This window comes from Cololabis saira, chromosome 9 (genome assembly GCF_033807715.1).
Source record: "Cololabis saira isolate AMF1-May2022 chromosome 9, fColSai1.1, whole genome shotgun sequence".
In the NCBI taxonomy this organism is placed as follows: Eukaryota; Metazoa; Chordata; class Actinopteri; order Beloniformes; family Belonidae; genus Cololabis; species Cololabis saira.
The window spans coordinates 33624251-33646602 of NC_084595.1; the positions used below are offsets into that span (position 1 = coordinate 33624251).

At 40.6% G+C, this 22352-nt stretch overlaps 1 protein-coding gene across 5 annotated transcripts; it reads left to right on the forward strand.

Annotated features, from left to right (window-relative positions):
* The first annotated feature begins 2540 nt into the window (after positions 1-2540).
* Positions 2541-21886, forward strand: mapk4 (mitogen-activated protein kinase 4). 5 transcript variants are annotated; one of them, XM_061729319.1, is made up of 9 exons: positions 2541-2897; positions 4045-5662; positions 7274-7449; positions 12977-13121; positions 14272-14354; positions 14789-14867; positions 15049-15265; positions 17411-17576; positions 18434-21886. In XM_061729319.1, exons 2-9 carry the CDS (start codon positions 5296-5298, stop codon positions 19385-19387), a joined length of 2187 nt encoding a protein of 728 aa, XP_061585303.1. In that variant the 5' UTR covers positions 2541-2897; positions 4045-5295; the 3' UTR covers positions 19388-21886. The 5 variants fall into 5 exon arrangements, with proteins under 5 accessions (XP_061585303.1, XP_061585299.1, XP_061585304.1 ...); XM_061729315.1 differs by having other exon boundaries at positions 4082-5662; XM_061729320.1 differs by having other exon boundaries at positions 2541-2757.
* The last annotated feature ends 466 nt before the right edge of the window (positions 21887-22352 follow it).

A 22352-nucleotide genomic window follows, 5' to 3' on the forward strand; every position in this document is an offset into this window, starting at 1 on the left:
GGTCCCGAGGACAAGGGTTGTAGACCACTGGCTTAGCGGATGAAAATACTTTCCAGACCTTGACCAACTCAAACAAAGTGTCATGATTGCATCATGCCACCTGAAAGTGACTTCAAACAGAAAAAGGTGTGATGAAAATAAAATACGGTTTACTGTATTTTTGAATTTGAATTTAGTTACTACCAGATCAATAACACTGACTCAACACAGCCCTGTTACTTTGCATGAGGTCACCTCAGTCTGAAAACGTGTCCTTCAGTGAGCCTTTCAGATTTGCAGTGTGCTGTGACATCACAGCCCTGTTTGAGGAAAATGCTCAAGCTTCTTTCTCTTTATCTACATCCAACTTCATATTTTGCTTTAATTGTTATGGCTCAGAAGTGGGTAGTACTGAGCACAGCTTTCAAAAGAGGTACACTCATCCAAATAGGACATGAAATTCAGTTGAGTGTCTCACTCCAACCCTGAAACTGTGAACAAAACTGTTGAGAGATGGTTAAAAAGGAGGCGGCTGTACTGGCCCTGTATTAAGTGAATATATAATCAACATGTCGTCGTGTGAATGAGTTTATGTGAATGAGTGAATAAATAACAACTTGTAAAGTGTTTTGTAAAACCTGAATAAGGTAAAAAATTGTGTTATTTAAGTGCTCAACCATTGAAAGAAAATGTCAAGAGTCTTAGACACTTTTGTATCATATTTTATTTATTGAGGTCATTTTATATTCAAAAGTGGCACATTTTTACCACACAAACAGAAAGCATATCACATGAGCTGTACATCATGCTACATGGTTTTGCCAGATCACATATTTAACATTTAATCAGTTATTACCTCTACAGGATGCACTCATGTAAGCATATTAATTAATAATCAAGGACCACAACCCACCCACAATCTTCCCCATCTTTTAATTTCTGTCAGTGGTTGACATTTCCCCCAGTTTGTGTTTCTGTTTGGCCCCGCCTGTCTTCCATCTGCCCTGATTGTTCACACCTGTGTCTCGTTACCCCCTTGTGTATATCTGGCCTTGTCTTTCCCTTGCTCCTTGTGGTTCCGTACTAGTGTTTGCTCCCTCCATATTGTCCCATAGTTTTTCGATCCCTGTTTCTGTGGGGGGTTTTTTATCCTGCTAAGCAGCACTTTGGTTTTTGGTTTCTACAAAATAAACTCTGCTTTTTGGAACTCCTGCATCTGGGTCCTCATCCTACCACTCCGTGACAATTTCCTCCTCCTCCTCCTTTTTTTTTTTTTTTTTTTTTTTTTTTTTTTTTTACACCAGTCACAGATGATCATATAAAAACCCAGTTATAGATAAATTGATGTGTCAAAAGTTTTGGGAATTTTAAATCACAGTGGCAAAATGTATCGATTATTTCAATTTCCATACTGCTGCCAGTTTGGTGTATGCGTTCAGGGGCCACTTACACTGAAATAAATAAATCTAAGCGCATGTAAATATAACATATTTAAATCTGTGATATTAACAATTAAAAATGAAGTTTGTTGCTTTACATGAATACATCTAGTTTTGAACTTAATCTGCATTTGTTCAAAAAACAAGACACAAACAACAAGCAATGATCTTGTTGTATTTACCTTTCCTTTAACAATTTTAATCTATTGGGCAGATTGACCAACGTTTAGATGAAACATGTGTTATTTGTTTAAGTAGAACACCACAGTAAAAAATATCTTGCTTGATCTACTTTAAAAAAAATGAAGGCAACTTTTTGGCATGAGATTTTTATGTAGATCAAGAAAGACTAGTCTTTGTATCAATTACTTAATTTTTAGTAGGCTATGTACAAAATTCATTTGGTAAAGTCAACTTAATTTCTGCAAGTAAAGTCAACTTAATTTTGATAAATAAAGTAAACTTAACACAATTAAGTTGACTGTACTTGCAAAATGTATTATTTACATACAAAAAATTAAGTAGTTTAGACAAAGACTATAGTCCTTCTTCAGAATCAGAATCAGAATCAGAAATACGTTTATTGCCAAGTTTGTTAGACACACACAAGGCATTTGTTGTGGCGATTGGTGCAGTACAAAGAGCAAATATATAATGAAAGGAGAAAATGTACAACATGAGGTTTTAAAGTGCCGGATATGAGTCTGTGCAAAAGTGACCAGGATGTGCGTTAATGTAACGCATAAGGTCAGGATTGGAGTCTTTACGTTAATGTAACGTAGTGGGGTGGGGGGGCAGTCCGTGGTAGACGGACTACATAATAATATCATGCAAAAAGTTGATTTATTTTTTTTTAAGTAGATCAAGCACAATATTTGTATCAGTGTGGATGAGAGTGGAGAAGCACTTTTATTATCTGCGGCGAAATAAATGAGAGTGTGAGCTGCGTGGTACCTGGATGTGGGGTCTCCTCTCCTCTCCTCTCCTCTCCTCTCCTCTCCTCTCCTCTCCTCTCCTCTCCTCTCCTCTCCTCTCCTCCTCTCCTCTCCTCCTCTCCTCCTCTCCTCCTCTCCTCCTCTCCTCCTCTCCTCCCTCTCAGATCATTCCTCAGGCTGACACAGAGCGGACAGTCGCCCACACTAACCGGCTCTCCAGCAGCAGGTTTATCTCCTCTCATCCCCCCATCCCGGTACCGGCTGTTCCCTCTCGTACCTTCTCAATCTCACACATGCTGGAGAAAGATGCCGTAGTGCTCCACTTTCTTTGCCTTCCAGGATCCGTTTCTATCTCCTCTTTCTTCCTGGATCTTTGTCTCCGGCTGCGGCTGCGTAAAGCCCCGGTGAGTCCCGAGCGCTGCTGCTCTTATCTTTGCCTGTATCTTTTCTCTCTCCTTTTTTTCTCTTCTTGTTATTGACCACCGAGCAGATCGGGATCCGTGGCTTTGTTCGGAGAGGATAACGGAGCAGGGAGCTGTTTTTGGTTGGTACACTTTTCTCTTGGAAATAGGGCTGTGTGTGCACTGGAGTTTCAGTGTTTTTGTTCTGTTGGAGGGGCGTTACAGAGACACACAAAGAGCAGCTGCATGAAGCAGCGGAGAGGATGCAGCGTTTCATCCGAGTACAACTGCATTAATGCGTGTTGGGAAGTAAATAGAGTAGGGGAAAAAAGAATCAAGCACAGCAGAGAGCAGCAGAACAGACAAGAGATATGAGCTCTCAATTGCTCATATCTGCTATACTGATTTGTGAACATCTTGTTGGTTCATACCAAGTAAAGAGTTTAATCTCCCCCTCTTAGGATAATATGTAAAGGGCATTTGATGCCAGAATGATATCTGTATTGCATTTTGAGAATAGGTTAACATATGAAAAACTAAAATGATTTCTGCTGTATTCAGGAATTGCAATTGATTCCTATTCAGTAAAGTGATCTTGTTGCATAACTGAAGAAATATAGAAAACAAATGCTCAGAGAGTGACAACTAGTGAGAGAGAGGGAGAGAGAGAGAGAGAGCACCAGCCGCCATCACTAGAGGTTATGTATTATTAATAAAGTTACGCCACCTCCCACCCAGTCCCTGTCAGAGCTCCATCTTCCATGGACTCTGCGTTCTCACCTTACAGGCTTGCAGCTGCTGACAGCCAGCCTGACAGAGCCCAACATGAGTGCAAGTGTTTTTTTAAGTCTGTAAGAGAGCAACTATCGTCCACGTATGGGCACACAGGGAGATGCTGGCTCATTTTCAGCCATAGCCTCAGGCTCCCCCTAGCAGAGAGACTTGTTTTGTGGAGTGATGGCTTGTTTGAGTTCTTACACCCCAGGGAAATAGGTGTGGGAGAAAGTCAGTAGATGTGTTTCCTTCCTCTGCTGGACCTTACTTAAGGCACAAGGAAGTGCAAAAGTCTCAGGCAGATCTAAAAATGTGTTGATCCTTTCCATATCAGTTTGTCTATCTGTCCTGAAATCTTAACATGCATCAAGTAACTATTAAAGCATCATTAAATTGACATTATTATCACATAGATTTGTGCAGATGATGTTTCTTAGCCATTCAGTGTTATGTAACAGCAATTCTGCAACAGAACCTGTTGCTGTGTAACTTCAATCTTTATCGTCTCTGTCTTAGCAGTTCCTTCACCATGTTTCCGTCTCCTCCCCAGCAGCAGCGACAGCAGCAGATGCACTGGGCGACGCAGCTAATAGCAGTATATTCCCACAGTGGTCACAGCCTGATGCTGAAATCCCTACATTCATGAGAAGGCAAAAGAAAGCAGATTAGTGAGGGATTAAATGCACGCACATGCGTGCATGTGCACTCGCGGGGGGGAATCCACGGTCCAGGATTTGACTTCATTCCATCTTTGGATGCTATGAATGAACTTGTCTGACTGGCTGAAACCCCTTCTGTTATCATGGAAGAAGAGGAGGAGCCAACAGAGGCTCATTGAAACCTCATGACGCCGCCTCCCTTCACCTCCCTCACCATCAGGAGCTCTGACTGCTCTGCGAGAATAACAGGCTTGTGACAAACAGCAGAGTCTGCAGAACGGGAGAGGAGTGCACAGCCAATCATCCCCCACTGCTGCTGTCCCATGATGTGTCAACACTTGTAGGAGCAGTAACAGCCTCACATAGGGTTGTCTCTATGGATACCCCTGCTCTGGGATGTACTGTTAATATTCAAGAATACTCTGGATATCTGGCAGACCAGAATGATGCTCATGCAGCAGAGTACAACATAAAAACAAAAACATCATCACAAGAGAAGGAGATGTCAAAAGAAAACGACTATTTTTAAACTTATGCTGCATATGCTTTACCAGGATGTTTAAACACTCACACTGACCAAACCAAACATTAGATTTCTTTACGTTGTGAGATTCCTTTCTTTTGGCTCTGACTTACACATTAAAAACATTGGTGCAAAAATGTTTTACCCATTATTTTCACATTCTTGTTAACATGGGCAACAGATGCCTAAGTTAAAATCTGATTTGTCGGAAATTGCCCCAAGTAGCACCCAATAAAGAGATAATTATGCACAAAGGAACTTCCACTTGCACCTAGAGGAAATCACTTCTTTTCTTTCTAAAATAGCTCACATTTCATCACATGCCTTTCTGGTGTGATAAACCCTTTTCAACTTCTGCAGGCACTTGAAATTGGCACCACTTTCCCCTAAGACTAAGTAGTTTGAGCCGTGAGATTAGAGAGCAGGCAACTATATATGCTACACCTTTCTAAGGAAAAATCAGGTCTGCAGCCTACTGGCCAGCAAGATGTAACATGTTCAGCGAAAATAAATTTGAATAAACGTATTGCTTCATAGCAGGAATATATCAATCATCAATCCCTCATTTGTTCAGTCTGAGCCGTCATGGCCAGCCAGTGCACCCCCCTCTTTCTCGAAGGCTTTGAACTCAGCGGCCACTTTGTTGACCCCCGGCCTCTTGGCGCAGGGGTTACCGGTCTGGTATTGTCAGCTGTTGACCAGCGTACCGGACATCGTGTAGCTATTAAAAAGCTAGTGATGCGAGACTCTGTGACCGTGAAACACGCCCTACGAGAAGTCAAAATCACCCACCGGCTGCACCACGAGAACGTAGTGAGGGTCCATGAGGTTTTAGCGCCATATGGACGACCACTGCCCCGTGACCCAACCCAACTCAGCGCCCTGTACATTGTCCAAGAGTGCATGGAGACTGATCTGGCTCGACTGCTGGACCGAGGACCACTACCCACAGGTAAGGGGGAAAAGATTGACTAATATTTGGATGAACTGTTAGAGAGGATGGACTTAAAAATATGCTCTGAAAATTGACGCCAATGTGGAAGTATCTGTCAGTGGTTGACATTTTCCCCAGTTTGTTTCTGTTTTGCCCCGCCTGTGTCCCATCTGCCCTGATTGTCTGCACCTGTGTCTCGTTATCCCCTGTGTATATCTGGTCTTGTCATTCCCTTGCTCCTTGTGGTGCCGTACTGTGCTTTCCTCCATGTGTCCTGCCAATTTTTTCTCTAGTTTTTTGATCCCTGTTTCCGTGTGACTTTTTGATCCTGCCAAGCAGCGTTTTTGGTTCTTGCCTTTTTGGAAAATAAACCCTTTTTTGTTGAACTCCTGCCTCTCGCTCTCCTGCATCCGGGTCCTCACCACACCAGTCGTGACAGTATCGTAATGTTATATTGTTATACGAGCAAAAGTTGTGACAACCCCTGATCCATAAAAGTTGGGATGCTGTCTAAAATGTAAATTAAAAGATAATGCAAATCTTATGAACTCTCTGAATATTTTATTCCCTAATGGAGCACAAACAACTTATCAGATGTTGAAACTGAGACATTTTACTATTTAATGGACAACATTAGTTTGTTACAAAATTGATGGCAACAACACCTGCTGGATAGCTGGAGCAGTATCCCCTCTTTTTTTTTTTTTTTTTTTAAACAGCTCTCTGTAAATGTCTGGGAAGTGAGGAGACCAGTTGCTGGAGTTTTAGGAGGGCAATGTTGTCCCATTCTTGTCTGATGCATCATTGTAGCTCCTCAACAGTCCTGCACCAGCGTTGTCAGATTTTTGTATTTCATAAATCATCAAATAATTCCTGCTGGTGAAAGGTCAGGACTGCAGGCAGGACAGCTCAGCCCCCAGGCTCTTCTCCTGCGATGCCATGCTGTTGTGATGGATGCAGTTTGTGGTTTAGCATTGTCTTGCTGAGATATGAAGACCTTTTCCCGAAAAAGACGTTGTCTGGATGAGGGCATAGACACCTATGCAACCCCACGCCATGGGAGATGAGTGCTGAGGACAAACTGGATGGTCCCTCTCCTCTGTAGTCTACAGTACACGGTTTCCAAATGAACTTCAAATTTTAATTAATCTGACCACAGAACAGTTTTCCAGTTTCCCTGAGAAGATGGCGGCGTTTTCAGGCTTCTCGTTAGCTCCTTCATGGCATGATTGAGCCATAAGCTGCATTTATGGATCGCACAGGCAGTGATCTCTGGAAGTGTTCCTGGGCCCATGCAGGGATTTCCAGTAGAGAATCATTCCTGTTTTTAATGCCTTCCCCTTTGTTGAATACACATTTCAAGTATGAATTCAGTAATTTGTTAATTAATCTGCTTTGTTTTTCATGAAAATAATGTTGCTGTTTAGTGATAGAGCTTTCAGAACATTGTCTTAATCACCTAAGAATGTTTCTGTATATGAGAATAGTTGCAATATTCTTCAGTGATAAAATATTTCATCCAGCCCAGCTCAAATGTAATAAAGAGGAAGTATTATGATTAAGAACACGTATTGTAAATGTGTTTACAAGATAGCAACCTCCAGATGTCTGAATCTTGTCCTTGAATAGGTCATGCCACTCTGCTGTTCTACCAGCTGCTGAGGGGACTGAAGTTCATCCACTCAGCCAACGTCCTGCACCGAGACCTGAAGCCCGCCAACATTTTTATCAATACGGACCAACTGCTGCTCAAGATAGGAGATTTTGGGCTTGCCCGAATAGTTGACCCTCACTATTCTCATGAGGTGAGACATGCAAGCATCCACATACACTGTGAGGCTCACATGTACAGTCATGTTCTTTCAGGTATGAGTGTTAACTCACAGATTTACTCTCCATTATTGAGAAATCTTAGAGAATGTGTCAGAATGGCTGTTTTGTAAGCATGCATGTGCATCTCAAGTATGTCATTTTATTTTGAATGGCAGCCAGTGAACGCCTGTTATGATTATTCTCTTTGATTCACACTGTCTTTCCAAGTTTTATATCAAATTTATAAATCTTTTATCTTCAGCACATCAAAGCTTAGGTCTTTCTAGCGGCCTTATTTGACTTGATTTCATCATGACTGAAAATGTTCTTTTTTGAAGATCGTCCTACAAAACTTAATGATGCTATTAATATTCAGTCGCCAGAGTTCGGCGTGATTTTTCATCTCACTTCTCTGTAGCCCCGTGCATTGTTGTGTTTGTTATCTCTACTACATCTTATGTAAATAGAACTGATATCAAGGGACAGTTCATTTCAGCTTTATTTCCAGAGGTGTCAAAAGTATTCACATTCATTACTCAGGTAGAAGTATAGATACTAGAGTTTAAAAATACTCCTGTAGAAGTTAAAGTATCAACTCAAGTTTTTTACTCAAGTAAAAGTATAAAAGTACTGGTTTCAAAACAACTTCAAGTATAAAAGTAAAAGTAATGTAAGGGGGAAAAAGCCATTAAGGACAAAAGCCATTGAAAATGAATGCAAGAACCATACATGTGTACTATTGAGCATTAACGTGTGTTTCAGAGAGCAGGAGATATGATGACTAGTTGCCTATAAGTATTGTAATGGTGCAAAAAGTCAAACTTCCGAGGCATGTTATCATTTATCCTAACCTTTATTGGAATGTACATCCAAGTTTAGTTGCAGGAATCTGAGGGAACGGATGTAAGAACAAAACTGGACAAGAACATCTGAAACAACCACAACCAAATTCACTCTATCCGGATGGAGCAATTTAACTGGATAGTTTTTTTTTAAAGGCCGAAATGAAATAGAGTAACAAGGCTGTTTTTAAAATGTAAGGAGTAAAAAGTACAGATAATTGCGTGAAAATGTAAGGAGTAAAAGTAAAAAGTCGTCTGAAAAATAATTACTCCAGTGAAGTATAGATAACCAAAATTTCTACTTAAGTAAGGTAACAAAGTATTTGTACTTTGTTACTTGACACCTCTGTTTATTTATATGCTGCTTTTCAAACATATTGCCAAACCAAACCGCTTTCATTTAGCAACATTTAAAAAGATTCAGGTGTAGAGATTAACAAAAGGAGCAGGACTGACAGCGACTGTTCGAGTCCTGGTTCTGTTCTGGTTCTGTGGTATTATTAGACAGCTGTGCATGAATCCTGGTTCCTGCGTGACATCGGATACACCAAATTGTCGCAAAAGAAGCCTTCCATAGGGAATCTGTGGGACCCACACATGTTGTGTCCACGTCACAACTGTCAAAGTAAAATAATCTGTCAGGTCTCTGCTCGGCCGGATATCCCAGCTGGGGTCTTAGGCATCACTACGCTGAGCCTGCTTATGTAAAGTGAACAGAATGGGCTTACAGATCGACTTTCTAAATCTCTTTCTAGATGTTTTATGTGCAGTACAGACAAAGCTCTTTTATTATAAATAATGGCTTCGCTGATTACACGCCCCCTTTTCTGATGTTGCAGACATGTGCCTTTTACAACGATCCTCCTCTTCAGCTGTAACATCTTCTCACTAGGCCTCATATCAGCTTATGCGCTAATCAAAGACTGCGATTAGATGGTTCACAGTAGATACAGACCTCTTAGAGATGTATGTGACAGTTTAGTTCTCCATTGTTCTCTGTTATTACGAGCAAAGATCCCACAGCAGTAATGAAACACGAGCAGGGCTGTACGTGCGTGTGCTCCCGGGTCGGCACATGTGAAGAGGAGCTCTTGTGAAAGGCAATCTTTGTCAGCCCGGAGCACGGGACTGGGGATCAGCTGGGCGCAGACACAGGGGTGCGTTTTCAGGATGGAAGGGGGGGTAGGAGAGGAGTGAGGGAGAGCAAAGGTGAAAAAGATTGAGTGAAGGAGGACTGAGAAAAAAAAGAGAGAGAAGGGTGAGAAGTGCAAGAGCAGAGGAGGGGTACAAACGTGCAAAGAGAAGAAACAAGAAAAGAAAAGAAACAGAATGAAAAAGTGATCATACAGAGAGAAAAGCTGAGAGGGATTCAGGTTGTTTGTGCTACGAGGAGAAATGAGGTTTAGGGCTGCTCTGCTGTGTGTGTGGCCAGATACCGGCCACTGCTGATGAGTCTATTCATCATTTCAGTCCTCCTCATAAGACTGTCTCCAGTCATTTCCCTGTGCTTCCCTGTATGATGTCATGTGTAGGAGATTATGCCAGGCTATTGAAAACAGTTCTGACAAGACACCAATGACCTGTACTGAGAATATCCTCTCTTTAATCCGATAGCACAAAGCAGCTTTTTCAAACATTCAGCATCAGTGGATGTGGGCAGTATTGATTTCAGCTGAGATGGAAGTTTGCAGTTTGAGATGCTAAGCAATCCAGCCCTTAATGTTTCAGGTCTGATTTATGCTGCTTTCAAGTGGCTTTCAAAAGCTTTTTCATGCTTGATAGCAATGTTGGTTCATTAGCATCTGGAGATTCACTGCTTAATAATGATCTTTAGTCAGCTCATCAACTTCTTCAAGTGCTTCTATAATCACAGTCACTTTATCATATTTAAAAGAGCAGATGCTTGTGAAACACATTGTATTGAGATCTGCAGCTCTGACTTCAGGGACTGTGTGTGTGTGTGTGTGTGTGTGTGTGTGTGTGTGTGTGTGTGTGTGTGTGTGTGTGTGTGTGTGTGTGTGTGTGTGTGTGTGTGTGTGTGTGTGTGTGTGTGTGTGTGTGTTGTTTACACTCCACACCACCAGGAAGCTAGTGCTTCTGTGACGGTGCATGTGTGAATGTCACCTGCTGAGACAGGAGATGCCCAGAAATTATTCATGACCTGGGCGAAGGACGGAGAAAAAGAAAGAGAAGACATGTGGATAAGGGCAGAGGGTTTAATACTGCTGGCAACAAAAGAGGGAGGGGAGAAAGAGGTGAAGAATGTGAGGGGAAATGTGAAATATGAAGAGCAGGGTAAACATTTACAGCACGTGGATAGAAGGGAAGAGGAAAAAGTAAAAGGCTTTTATTTAGTGAAGCCTATGACACGCGGCTGAAAGTGGACACCAGCATCTATCAAAGGGACATCTCAGATAAAGACTGATCAGCAGAAACAAACAAGCAGGTGTTGGTCAGACCTTCACAGAGCATTCAGAACAAGCTTCGTTCCTGTTATCTGCAGCCACACAGGTGAACACAGAAAGGGAGGAGGAAAGCAAAAGAGCTGCTGCAAGTAAAGTTCAGTGACGTCAGAGTGGCCATGAAGAGAAGGGGAATAAAGCTAGAGCAACAAAGGTCTAGACGGAGTAGATGTAGAGGTACAGAGACAAAGCAACAGCGGTACAAGAGAATAAAGTACTATAGTGACTGAAAGTGGAAAAGGTTGAAAAGGCCTGTCAGCGTGACTTTATGGTTTCTTACTCACAGCAGCTCGGCAGTGCTGCACAACTGGGAAAGTCACTTAGCGCCGTGTTCTCTGAGAAAAATGTAACTTGTAATAAAGCTGGCCTAAAGGAAATCACAGAACCACTTTCTGTTGGGTTTTATGTTGGGTCACACTTCTGAGTAATGAATGAGGTTCAGGGAGCACTGGCAGGAGGACCCCACAGCAAATTAACTCTCTGAATTATGCCCTTAATGTGCAGATCAAGACGCAATTTACCTCTTGAAAATTCTTGTTTTTTGTCATTTCTGAAAAGTAAGAAGGGCCAAAGCATTTTAGCTGTCAAGTACCATTTAAAATGCTTTTGGCTACACTGCAAATGTAATCTTGAGAGGAGGCGCTGGACACACTGCTTAGTAACGTTAAGCTGGTGTTAGAGGCGTCTCACTGTTGGATGATTTATCCGGTGCAACAAAGCTTGCAGCTGACTTCCATTTTGAGGATGATACTAATTTGTGTCTGATTAAATGTTATTCATATGTCAAGAGGCTGAAAAGAGCAGTTTAGCAAGAATACCTGTTAAAAGGCTGCTGGCATGACTAACTGATAAATAGTCGGCTTTAGTGAGGCTGGGGGTTGGGGTGCTTTTAGATATGGGCAACATGAACAAGAAAGAAAGTAGTCAGACAGAAAAGTACTGAAAAACTAATTTGACATTAGCTGATTTAGAAAAATGTGGAAGAACAGTAGATATATTTCCGTATGCAATCCAAAATCCTTGACAACCGGGACCGTGGGCTCCAGCTTCCCCGTGACCCTAAATATGAACAAGTGGGTATAAATAATGGATGGATGGAATAAAAAAGTTAGTAAATGGTACTGATACTTTGAGATTTTAAAAGGTGAGAGAATATAAGGCAGCAGGTGTTAAAGACTAAAACATTAATTAGTGTTAATGCAGGACCAAGGGGGAAAGACACATGCAATGGTCTTAGACAAGCAAACTGTTGCTGCATAACGGAATTCCCAAAACCTGAATGAAATGAAGCGATGCTGTGAACAAGGAAGGTATTGATATTCTTCCACATGATGTGAGAGATTGAAAAAGCCATACAGGAAACTGCAACTTCAAGCTTTGCTGTTAAAGGTGGCTCTACAAAGCTACTGAGTTGTGAGGCCAGCAGATGATTAATTCATTTATTTATTTACTTACTGGCTTCATTTCTATGCCCTAAATATTGATCATAATGACACTGTTAAAAAGTGAATGTGTGGGTTTTTTTTTTTTCAATTCAATTTTTATTTAAAAAGGGACAGTGTACAGTTAAAACATAAATGTTGCCATCTGATGCACTGTGCCAGATTATAGCTTTAAGCTAATTTGCATCTGCAGTCCCTTGGCACGTCACAATAAAACAGAAATACAGTAACAAGTAATACAATACCAAGAAAAATACACGGATATTTAGAACACAATTTAAAACAACATGGCTGCACACATCTGTGTGCAATCCCCCCACCCTGACACGTCCGTCACCCACCCACCCATCCTCTCGTGGGTTGTTTAACTGAGGTTGAATTTGCCTATTTACACACACAGAAAAAACAACAAAATTTAGAATTAAAAAAGGGGGTATTAACGTCTGCAGATGACCAGATGGTACAAATGGTAGCTGCTTCTTGCACTGGTTCAGGCTTCCGAGGATTTTAAGAAAACACTCCAACAGGCTCTACAGTCATTAGTTGCAGGTAGGGTGATGCTGGTCCTACTTCCATAACCCCCGACATTTTTACTGCATGAGCGAATGTGCTTCTTCTTTTTCTTTTTTTTAGCGTTTTGTTTATTTTACAACTTTTTACCTCTTTAGGATCATTTAGCATGCATTTGAAGAGTTATTTATTTACATTTTTATCTTACCCCAGTGCTCAACTGTGTTTTCTTCTTTCTCGTATCCACCTCCTTCTTTTCTACAGGGTTATTTGTCGGAAGGTTTGGTAACTAAGTGGTATTGCTCCCCCCGTCTGCTCCTGTCCCCCAACAATTACACCAAGGCCATAGACATGTGGGCTGCTGGCTGCATACTGGCTGAGATGGTCAGCGGACGCACACTGTTTGCAGGTACCTCCACTGTTTATCCTGCAGTCTTCATCATCCTGACATCTTCAGAGGTCGCCTCTTTTTTTAGACATATTTTTTGATTCTATTTCATTAATGGTTACATGAAGGTAAATATCTCAGTAGCTGAAAAAATGAATAGATATAACCTGGATAGCTGTTCACCCAGATAAATAATCAGTTAAATTACCTGTATTTAAGCAAATCTTTGTATCTTTTGTTTAACTTATATTCACAATGTACGTGTAGAGACAAAAAGAAAAAAAAAATTAATAGATGGATTCACCGCAGTTGTGGCATCCAGTGTTACTGTGCGGCGGATAATTCTCTGTCTTGAATGTCCTCCACCAAAGACACTCTTTGTGGCTACTTCTTTGCCTGACCAGAATAACAATGGTGATAGAGAAATACTCTGACTCAAGAAACTGCGGTTCCAACCGACAGACTCATTTTGACCTCCAAACCCCTTCTACAACGCCACAGGACTGACATAAGAAACTCCAAGTGTCATCTGCTCCCCCGGTGTTCCTGCATGTGACACTATGGAACATCCGAGGTGTTTGTCTTTCATTTCACTTTGCCAGCAACCAAGAGTGGGCACACTACATTTTTGTTTACCGAAGGGGAAACAGTGCAGTCTCATCCCAGTGTATTACCTATTTATTTAGAGTTCAAAATGTGTTGATATAGCACCATCTGCTGTTGTCCTGTGGCATTTAAAGGGCAAATCCACACTGTGCCTCATGGGTAGAGGATGCTGCTGCAAAGCCATCTGTGTGCTGGAAAGTCACGCTTCCAATCAGGTCAGGTGCCAGAGCAAAAGTGCCCTTTGTGCATTTAAAAAAGCTCAACAGCATCTGCATGTTTGCTACAGAAGAGAGACGTAGTTGATTATGCATTAGTGGACATAGTGACGATTCAATGAAGTGTTTTATGTAATATTTGACCTCTTAGACACAGTTTCAGCTAGTATTTCAGTCGGTATGAATAATTTAAACTGGGTTTTTTTAACCTTACTATTTCTGTCAGCTAACAGCTTGCACTTCCTATTTATTTTTGTTTGAGTTGATTTACTTTTTCTTTTTCTTTTTGCTTATGCAACTGATCCTCTATTTCCTCTCTGCTTGTCTCTGATTGGTGGACTCTCTCGCAGGAGCTCACGAGCTGGAGCAGATGCAGCTGATTCTCAACACAGTGCCCGTGCTAAGGGAGGAGGACAGGCAGGATCTGCTACAGGTGACACCTCGCAGGGTGCTGCAAGTTATACATCTGCGGCGTGATACTTTCAAAAAGTGTTTTATATTTGTAACAATAAACAGCATTCTTAAAATCTTGGACGAATGTCTGCACAAGTGTTTTAATATAAGTTTGGCTAGGTATCCTTTCCTATCAGAATCAGTTTTAAGGGGTTAATTGAATTAATGGGCTTTAAATGCACAAAAAAACAACAAGAATATAGCCCAATACCAAAGCTGAATAAGAAAACCCTAAGTTAATCACTTCTAATTCTGACCATGCACCACCTCTGCTGAATTGTTTACAAAACCATCATTAATTTGTGGACTCACTTTGCTGACAAAGAGACAAATCAACAAATCAACCATGTAGTCTCCTTGGAAACTGTAATAATCCTGGCAGAAGTGTGTAATGTTTGTTTCCTGCCTTCCCAGGTGATGCCTTCGTATGTCAGTCATGGATGGAGGGTCAAGAAACCCTTTTCTGAATTGCTTCCTAAAGTGGATGCTCAGGGTGAGCGGAGGGAACGGAGTGGGCTGGGGAGAAACGGGCAGGTCAAGCAGTAAACTATTAAGTAGAATGGAGACAAATCACCTTTGGATGCCTAGACTGTAATTTAGTCTTTAGAGAGAAGGCGGAGCAAGCTCCTTCACTCACACCACAAGTTATTTCTCCTGCTCTCCTCTTCTCCTAGCTGTGGATTTTCTCGAGCGTATATTGACCTTTAACCCCATGGATCGCCTGACGGCTGAAGCTGCCCTGTCCCACCCCTTCCTTCAGCAGTACTCCTGCCCTGATGATGAACCCACCTCTTTGCAACCGTTCCGCATCGAGGATGAGCTGGACAGCCTTCTCGCTGCACAGAGCCTCAGCAGCAGCAACAGTCAGGCCTCCAGCATCCACTGGGACAGGTCTGGATTCGTTTTTTATAAGTGTATACAGAGGGATATTTTCAGTAAAAAGATGTAAACATGTTTTCTTGTTTAACCCTTTATAGGGCACTCGTTGAAATACTTGGAAATGTACAATTTCAACCCTAGAGTGTTATTGGGGGCTACTACCAGAGTATTTTTCATTATTTCTTTTTTCATTTTTTTTTTTATTCTTGATGCAAATCAAGGTCAAAGAAGTTACCATATATGGTTCCTTGCCCATCGCGAGTAACATTGTATCTAACACTGAAGTTACCATGTATGGTTACTTGCCCATTGAGGGTGAAATTGTACCCATAAATTGGATATGTATAAAAATACAAAAAACACATACAACATAATATTTATGATACTCTCTTCATAGGGATATAAGAACTTTTCTCCATAAATGGTATAACTTGACTTATAGGGCTTCTCTTTTTCTCCATCCATATATTTAGTCCAATCAGCTCCTGACCCTCTCTCTCCACCAGCAGCAGGCAGGTTGATCATGCCATTGACCATGCCACAGAACAAGAAGTGAAGAATAGCATTAGAATTCATGGTGGTACTGATATTATGCTATACAAATCTGTGGCAACATCCAATACAACATCCTATATTATCTTACCTTATAATGCGCTATTTGTAAAACGAAAACACCTGAAGTATGACTTACTACATGCACCGGGCATATGTCTACAAAAGGACACTGCCACTTGAACTAGTTTGACCATAAGGGAGTGTATTTGTAAAAAAAATACACAAGTATGGCTTACTGTGGCATATGTCTATAAAAGGTTCCTCAGTCACTTGCACTAGTTTTACCACACAGGGGCGTATGATCACATATGGGATCACCATTATTCATGCTAACTATTTCACTGATTTCACTAATTCTGCACAAACAAAACTTATCTCATCAGTTAGCACCATCATTCAAACACATACTGTGTGAGTGTCATCAACTTAGCATGGTTAGTTTCAGCTTTCTGAACTTTTGTGTGGAAGAAGGTAGGAGCAAAAATGTGAATTTTCCCCTTCTTGAAAATCAAGTTCCCGCTTCTCCAGGGCACTGCTGATTGGTCAGATGCCATGATGACACTGCCTGTGACAAAGCATGATCTGTGCTGATTGGCAGGATTAACTCACATGACTTCAACACCTCACTGAGAAGTTTGGGGAAAGTAGTTTTTCATGTCCACGGAAATTACCGTATATGGTAACTCGCCCTATAAAGGCAGTGACATCATTAGACAGTTTAGTTGATTTCCCCTTAAATAAAGGCAAGGCAAGGCAAATGTATTTATATAGCACATTTCACACGATGAGCATGGACTCAATGTGCTCAAACCAGCAACCTCTTGTATATAAAGACTAAACTTTGAAAAAAAAAGAAGACTAAAATTTGTAGTTACTAAAACAAAATACGCTACACATCCAACCACCAAGACAGAGCTCCAGTTAATCACAAACTTACATTCACTCCTATTTGCAGTTGTCTGAACTGCCTGTCTTTGGGCAAACAATGATGATGGTATCATTTAATGAATATTTAAGTTCAAAGTTTTTTTAATGAGTTTTCAATTCCACAAAGTAAATCCAGAAGAAAAATAAATGTAAATTCTGCTCTTTTGCAGGTATAAAAAACAAGGCAAGGCAAATTTATTTATATAGCACATTTCACACAATGAGCATGGACTCAATGTGTTCAAACCAGCAACCTCTTGTATGTGAAGACTAAACTTTGAAAAAAAATAGACTAGAAGACTAAAATTTGTAGTTACTAAAACAAAATACGCTACACGTTTTTATATTATAAACTATATTTTTTTATTGTGTGCAACCTTGTTTACCTCATACTTCAAGATAATCAGTTACTAAAGTGGAAATGTTGGTGCGTGTTGTGTATTATAGATATTTCTATAGCTAATGTATATACCTCCAACCACCAAGACAGAGCTCCAGTTAATCACAAACTTACATTCACTCCTATTTGCAGTTGTCTGAACTGCCTGTCTTTGGGCAAATAATGATGATGGTATCATTTAATGAATATTTAAGTTCAAAGTTTTTTTTTTAATGAGTTTTCACTTCCACAAAGTAAATCCAGAGAAAATAAATGTAAATTCTGCTCTTTTGCAGGTATGAGAACAGTTTATCCACAGATACGTGCTGGCAAAAGTCAGTGGGGAGGTGTCGCTGCATCCCTACCGGCCACATTCCCTCTGATCTGGGAGACACCACGGAGGACGAGGAGGTGCAGAGGGACCCGCGGGCCAGCTCAAGCTCCCTGACAGAGGAGGCTCAGGTACAAATAATATAATATATTTCAATAACAATATATTTCAACAATATGCATAGGGAGATGTCAAGGTGCATACATTGGCTGATAGCAAGTTTGGTAGACTTGGCATTGTTTGTGATGATGCATTTAAAGATGAACAATATTTATGTTGTGAGCTTCACCACAAAATGGTGAAATTAAATGTTGTCAAATCATGAATTGTTTAGAGGTAAATAACTCTCCTATCCTGTACATTACATAACATTCACCATCCCTGTCTTTAAATTAAACACTATAGTTTTCAAAAGCTGATACAATTTCCTTGACTTACTGAAGGACTTACTGTGACTTACTGAAGGAAAGGAGATCTTCTCTGCATTTTGTGTTTTTCCTTCTTCTCCAGTGTGTTTCGTGGCTTTTTATGTTTGTAAAAACGTCTCAAGAACTGATGGCATTAATATGAAATACATCTGCAAAATGCAGAGTATCTGGTTTGATGCACCTCAAACAACAATTTTATGAGCATGTGTGTTGCAGTCCACCATGTTTGACCAATCAGAATAAGCACTTGTTTTACATCTTTTATAAGGTGGGTTTGAACGAGACAGGAGCTCTAATGGGGTATTTTCCAAAGAATCTCACAAGAGATGCTGCAGCGATGTGCTGCATATTTAGAAAAAATGTATATGCTTTATTATATGAACATAAAAGCATTTAAACCTATCATTATAAATTCCTAAATACACTTTAAATGAGAACAATAAAAGCTCTCGAAACAAACCAGAATTAACTGAACCATCAAAAAACATAATAAAACAGTAACTAATTACTTTATTAACCACTTAATTTGCCGTTTTCTCCCCCCGATTTGTCTTCTACAGGTTGACCCCCGCAAATATTCCCACAGCAGCTCAGCTGAACGTTTCCTGGAGAACTCTCACTCCTCTCTGGAAAGAGTCTGTGGTTTGGGATATGCAGAGCTCGACTGTGGCCACTCTTGCGATTACAAAGTGGGATCTCCTTCGTATCTGGATAAAATAGCCTGGCGGGAGGGAAAACCTCAACACTACTCGGAGCCTAAACTGATACTGGACCTGTCTCACTGGAAGCATAACACCAGCAGCCTCCCAGTGCCTGCTGAGCCCACTGGTGGCAGCATGGAGGACATGGGAGAGATGAAGGAGGAGGAAGCCGAAGCAGAAGAAGAAGAAGAAGAAGAGGGGACGGGGAATTTGTTCCAGGAAATTTCTCGCTGGGTGGAGAGCACTCAGTCTCGTCTGCACTCACCCAGTCCCAGTCCTTCTTTGGAGCGACGCTCCCCCTCCTGCTACGCCTTCTCCCCTCCTCTCCCTCTCTCCCCGACTGACCTCCAAGCACCAGTCTTCCGCTACAAAGAGGTTGTACATCAGCCGTCGGCTGAATATGACGAGGACAGACTGAGTCCCTTTCCTCCCATCATGTCTTCTTCAAATACCCTTCACTCCCTTCTCCCTTCCTCTCCGACAGCTCTTCTTCCTCCCCAGTCGCCTCAAACAATGTCACCCCCCACCTCGCCACTTTTGCAACCCCAGGACTTTGAATCCCTTTCTTCTTCCTCCCCCATATCACAGTCTGTGAACGCTGACTCCTTGGAGTCGCTGCCTGTGAAGCAAAAGGAGCGCCTGTTTGACTTGGATGTGTTTATATCCCGAGCACTAAAACTGTGCCGGCAGAACAAGGAGAAAGCAAACGGCAAGAAAGGAAAAGATGCAGGGTGGGTGGAAGAAAGCAAACAGCGAAAGGTACCAAGGCTTCCGGAGCACAGGACCCCTCCTCCACAGACTCCCAACTTTTGATGCTGAGTTGGAACTTCAGTTTCAGCACATAGTAGTGTAGCGCTCCCAAACGCTCATAAATGCAGTGAAAGACGCCCATTGTGGTATATGCTGCATCAACGTTTGACCGTAGCAGCTTTTGTATTATTGGCAGACATGCGTTGTAACTAACCTTCACTGAAACAAGCAATCATGCAGCTTTGTCATGAGATGTTCTCAGGCAGTAAGAGGTCAAACTGGGCTAAAATAGAAACAGCCACGCTTACCGCTGCAAATACAGTATCAAAGATTTGTTCCTTGTGAGAACACATAGAAATAATGAGCTAATTAATAGTTCTTTCTATGTCATTTGTAAAGGTCGGCAAGACTAGATTGCAGCTTATTCTGTAACACCTGTAACATCCTATTGATGACGGCCTTCTGAATGGGCACATTGGATGTGTTTTAGGCTTGCTTCACATTTGTGTTTTTCTATATAGATCCTTTTATATTCTTAAAAATGTTCAGGTCTTCCATTTGCAGTCCGTCTGTCCATTTTATACATCTGCTTCATCCTGGTCAGGGTTTCAGTGGTTCAACTGTCATCAGATGAGAGACAAGGTTCTGATCTTGATATTCACCAGAGTTATGAACGGGACAAAGAATGTTTTCTTCTTTTCTTCATTATTCCAAGCATCTCTGAATGTATGACCCTCAAGAAAGTAACCAGTCAACAAATTGCAGCATGGTAAACTATAAGGACTTTATTTATTGCTGGTTTAAACTCCCACAACCACAAACTGAATTTTGTCCCTTTAAATGTGTAAATTTGTTCTCACATCTAGCATACTGTATATCACTGGTTTTAGGAGGCTATTCAAGAAGATTGAGTTCTATAGTTTGAATGTGGAATGCTCTGTATTAGTAATTTACGGTCCTTTTGGCATTTCAACTCTGACGTTAGGTCAATCTATAAGTGGTTTGTTTACGACCTGATGCCCCACACAAGCTCTTCATTTGTTGTTGTAGAGAGCCACCTACGGTTACTTGAGTGCTATAGCCACAGACGACTTTAATGCAAACAATAGTAGCTTAAGTTTTGGAGAATGTAGATTCTTTGTGACCATTGCAGAAAATCATTTGAACTTTACACTTCTCAGTGCTGCCCTGTAAATATATTAATATCTCTTTCCACACATGCTTAAAATGTTACAAACAACATTTTGGCAACTGATGCCTTTCAGCCAAGTAAATCAAACTTGATGAAATATCCTATACAACAAGGTGTGCTGTAAAACAGATGAAGAATGTTGGCTTTCACTACATAGTCGCTTAATCATCTGCATTGAGCATTAACTTCTGGAGCTAAGAAATATAAGGAACTTATGGAAATGGACAAAACTAAATGCTCTCTGTATCTGTCACCATTCCTCTTTCAGTGTTTTGGATGTTTTGCCATGAATTTACCATCTACTGTAGCAGACTCTTAGCTGCAAATTCATTGGATTCCAGCTGTAGGGATAGCCAGAGGCACAACTCTTAGATATTTGAACCCACACTGCCAGATACACCACAAAATAAGAATGTAATCTAATACACATTCTTATTTGACTGCAGACAGTCTAAGCAACACGTTTTTCAGTTCTTTAAATATTCTTTGCAATCTTTGCATTCAAGCCATTCAATACAAGGTGAAAATTTAGTAAATCTTTCAAATAGTGTGCAGACATTTACTGCTAATGTATAACCGAGGTTGACTTTCATAATATATGCACGCTGTTGCCTACATACACAAGGTTGTCAGCAGAACCTCTCTTACACAAGAGATTGTACTTTCCAAAGGATATAAGAACCGCTAATAGTACAACCCATGAGACAGCAAAGCCAGGTATTTGTTTATAATCACAGTGAAGCACATGTAGTATCACAAGCACATTCAGAAATCAACTTGAACATTAACATCTTAATCAATGATATACTGTTTTCTAATTAACCACACGTGGCTTGTTAAAGTAGGAGCAATCATAAAAAAGTAAATCAACTGTCCTTTCTTTTTATCCAGAGGTGTTGCCGTATTTATTAAGGAATATTTGCACTGCAGTCAAACTTAATAATGAAAATAATAATTTAAAAAATCTAGTTTTTTTTTTGCAAGTCTAATGATTATATTTGCAGTAGACTGTTTCCTCTCCAGCTAAAACAATCCAGCAATAACATCATTACCAAATAATACAGACACACTGTAACACGTGGTTACTGAGCCGAAGTTTATCATTTTAATCATGTAAACTAATTTTGAAAAATGTGCCTCAGTAAACCTCAATGCTTCCAGCTCGCTGAATGTAACATATGGCCTCCTGTCTGCATGGATATTCAGATGTCTTTTTCTAAAAACGTATTGCTTTCTGAAACAGTCATATTTCTGCCTATTTTTTATTTCGTTCATAGCCTACTTGTGCTTCAAGGGGAGTACAGCTTTTTATTTGAAAAAATCTGAAAGATTTAAAGTGCTTAGTATTGATTCTTAGTATATTTTTGAGTGTCTGCTTTTGTTGAAAAATTAATAAAACCGTTTGAAAACTTAATCTCTCCAAGCATATTTTCTATCTATCTATCTATCTATCTATCTATCTATCTATCTATCTATCTATCTATCTATCTATCTATCTATCTATCTATCTATCTATCTATCTATCTATCTATCTATCTATCTATCTATCTATCTATCTATCTATCTATCTATCTATCTATCTATCTATCTATCTATCTATCTATCTATCTATCTATCTATCTATCAAAAACGTTATTAGTTTCAGTTAACACTGTCTTTACCGTAATAACTACCTAATACATTTTACCCATGTTAACAGTCATTACGGTAATTGAGAAGCTCGTCACAGCTTGTGATTGGACGAGCCGCCAGCTCGTCTCAGCTTGTGATTGGTTGCTCTGGTTGAGCGGCCAGCTCGTCCGAGCTTGTGATTGGTTGAGCGGCCAGCTCGTAGCT

What these genes read in the sequence shown, in the direction of transcription:
- mapk4 (XM_061729319.1), top strand. Translation starts at nt 5,296, where the DNA reads ATGGCCAGCCAGTGCACCCCCCTCTTTCTCGAAGGCTTTGAACTCAGC. An exon ending in TCCTAAAGTGGATGCTCAGG is followed by an intron (nt 14,868 to 15,048) that starts GTGAGCGGAGGG and finishes CTCTTCTCCTAG; the next exon opens with CTGTGGATTTTCTCGAGCGT. An exon ending in CCCTGACAGAGGAGGCTCAG is followed by an intron (nt 17,577 to 18,433) that starts GTACAAATAATA and finishes TGTCTTCTACAG; the next exon opens with GTTGACCCCCGCAAATATTC.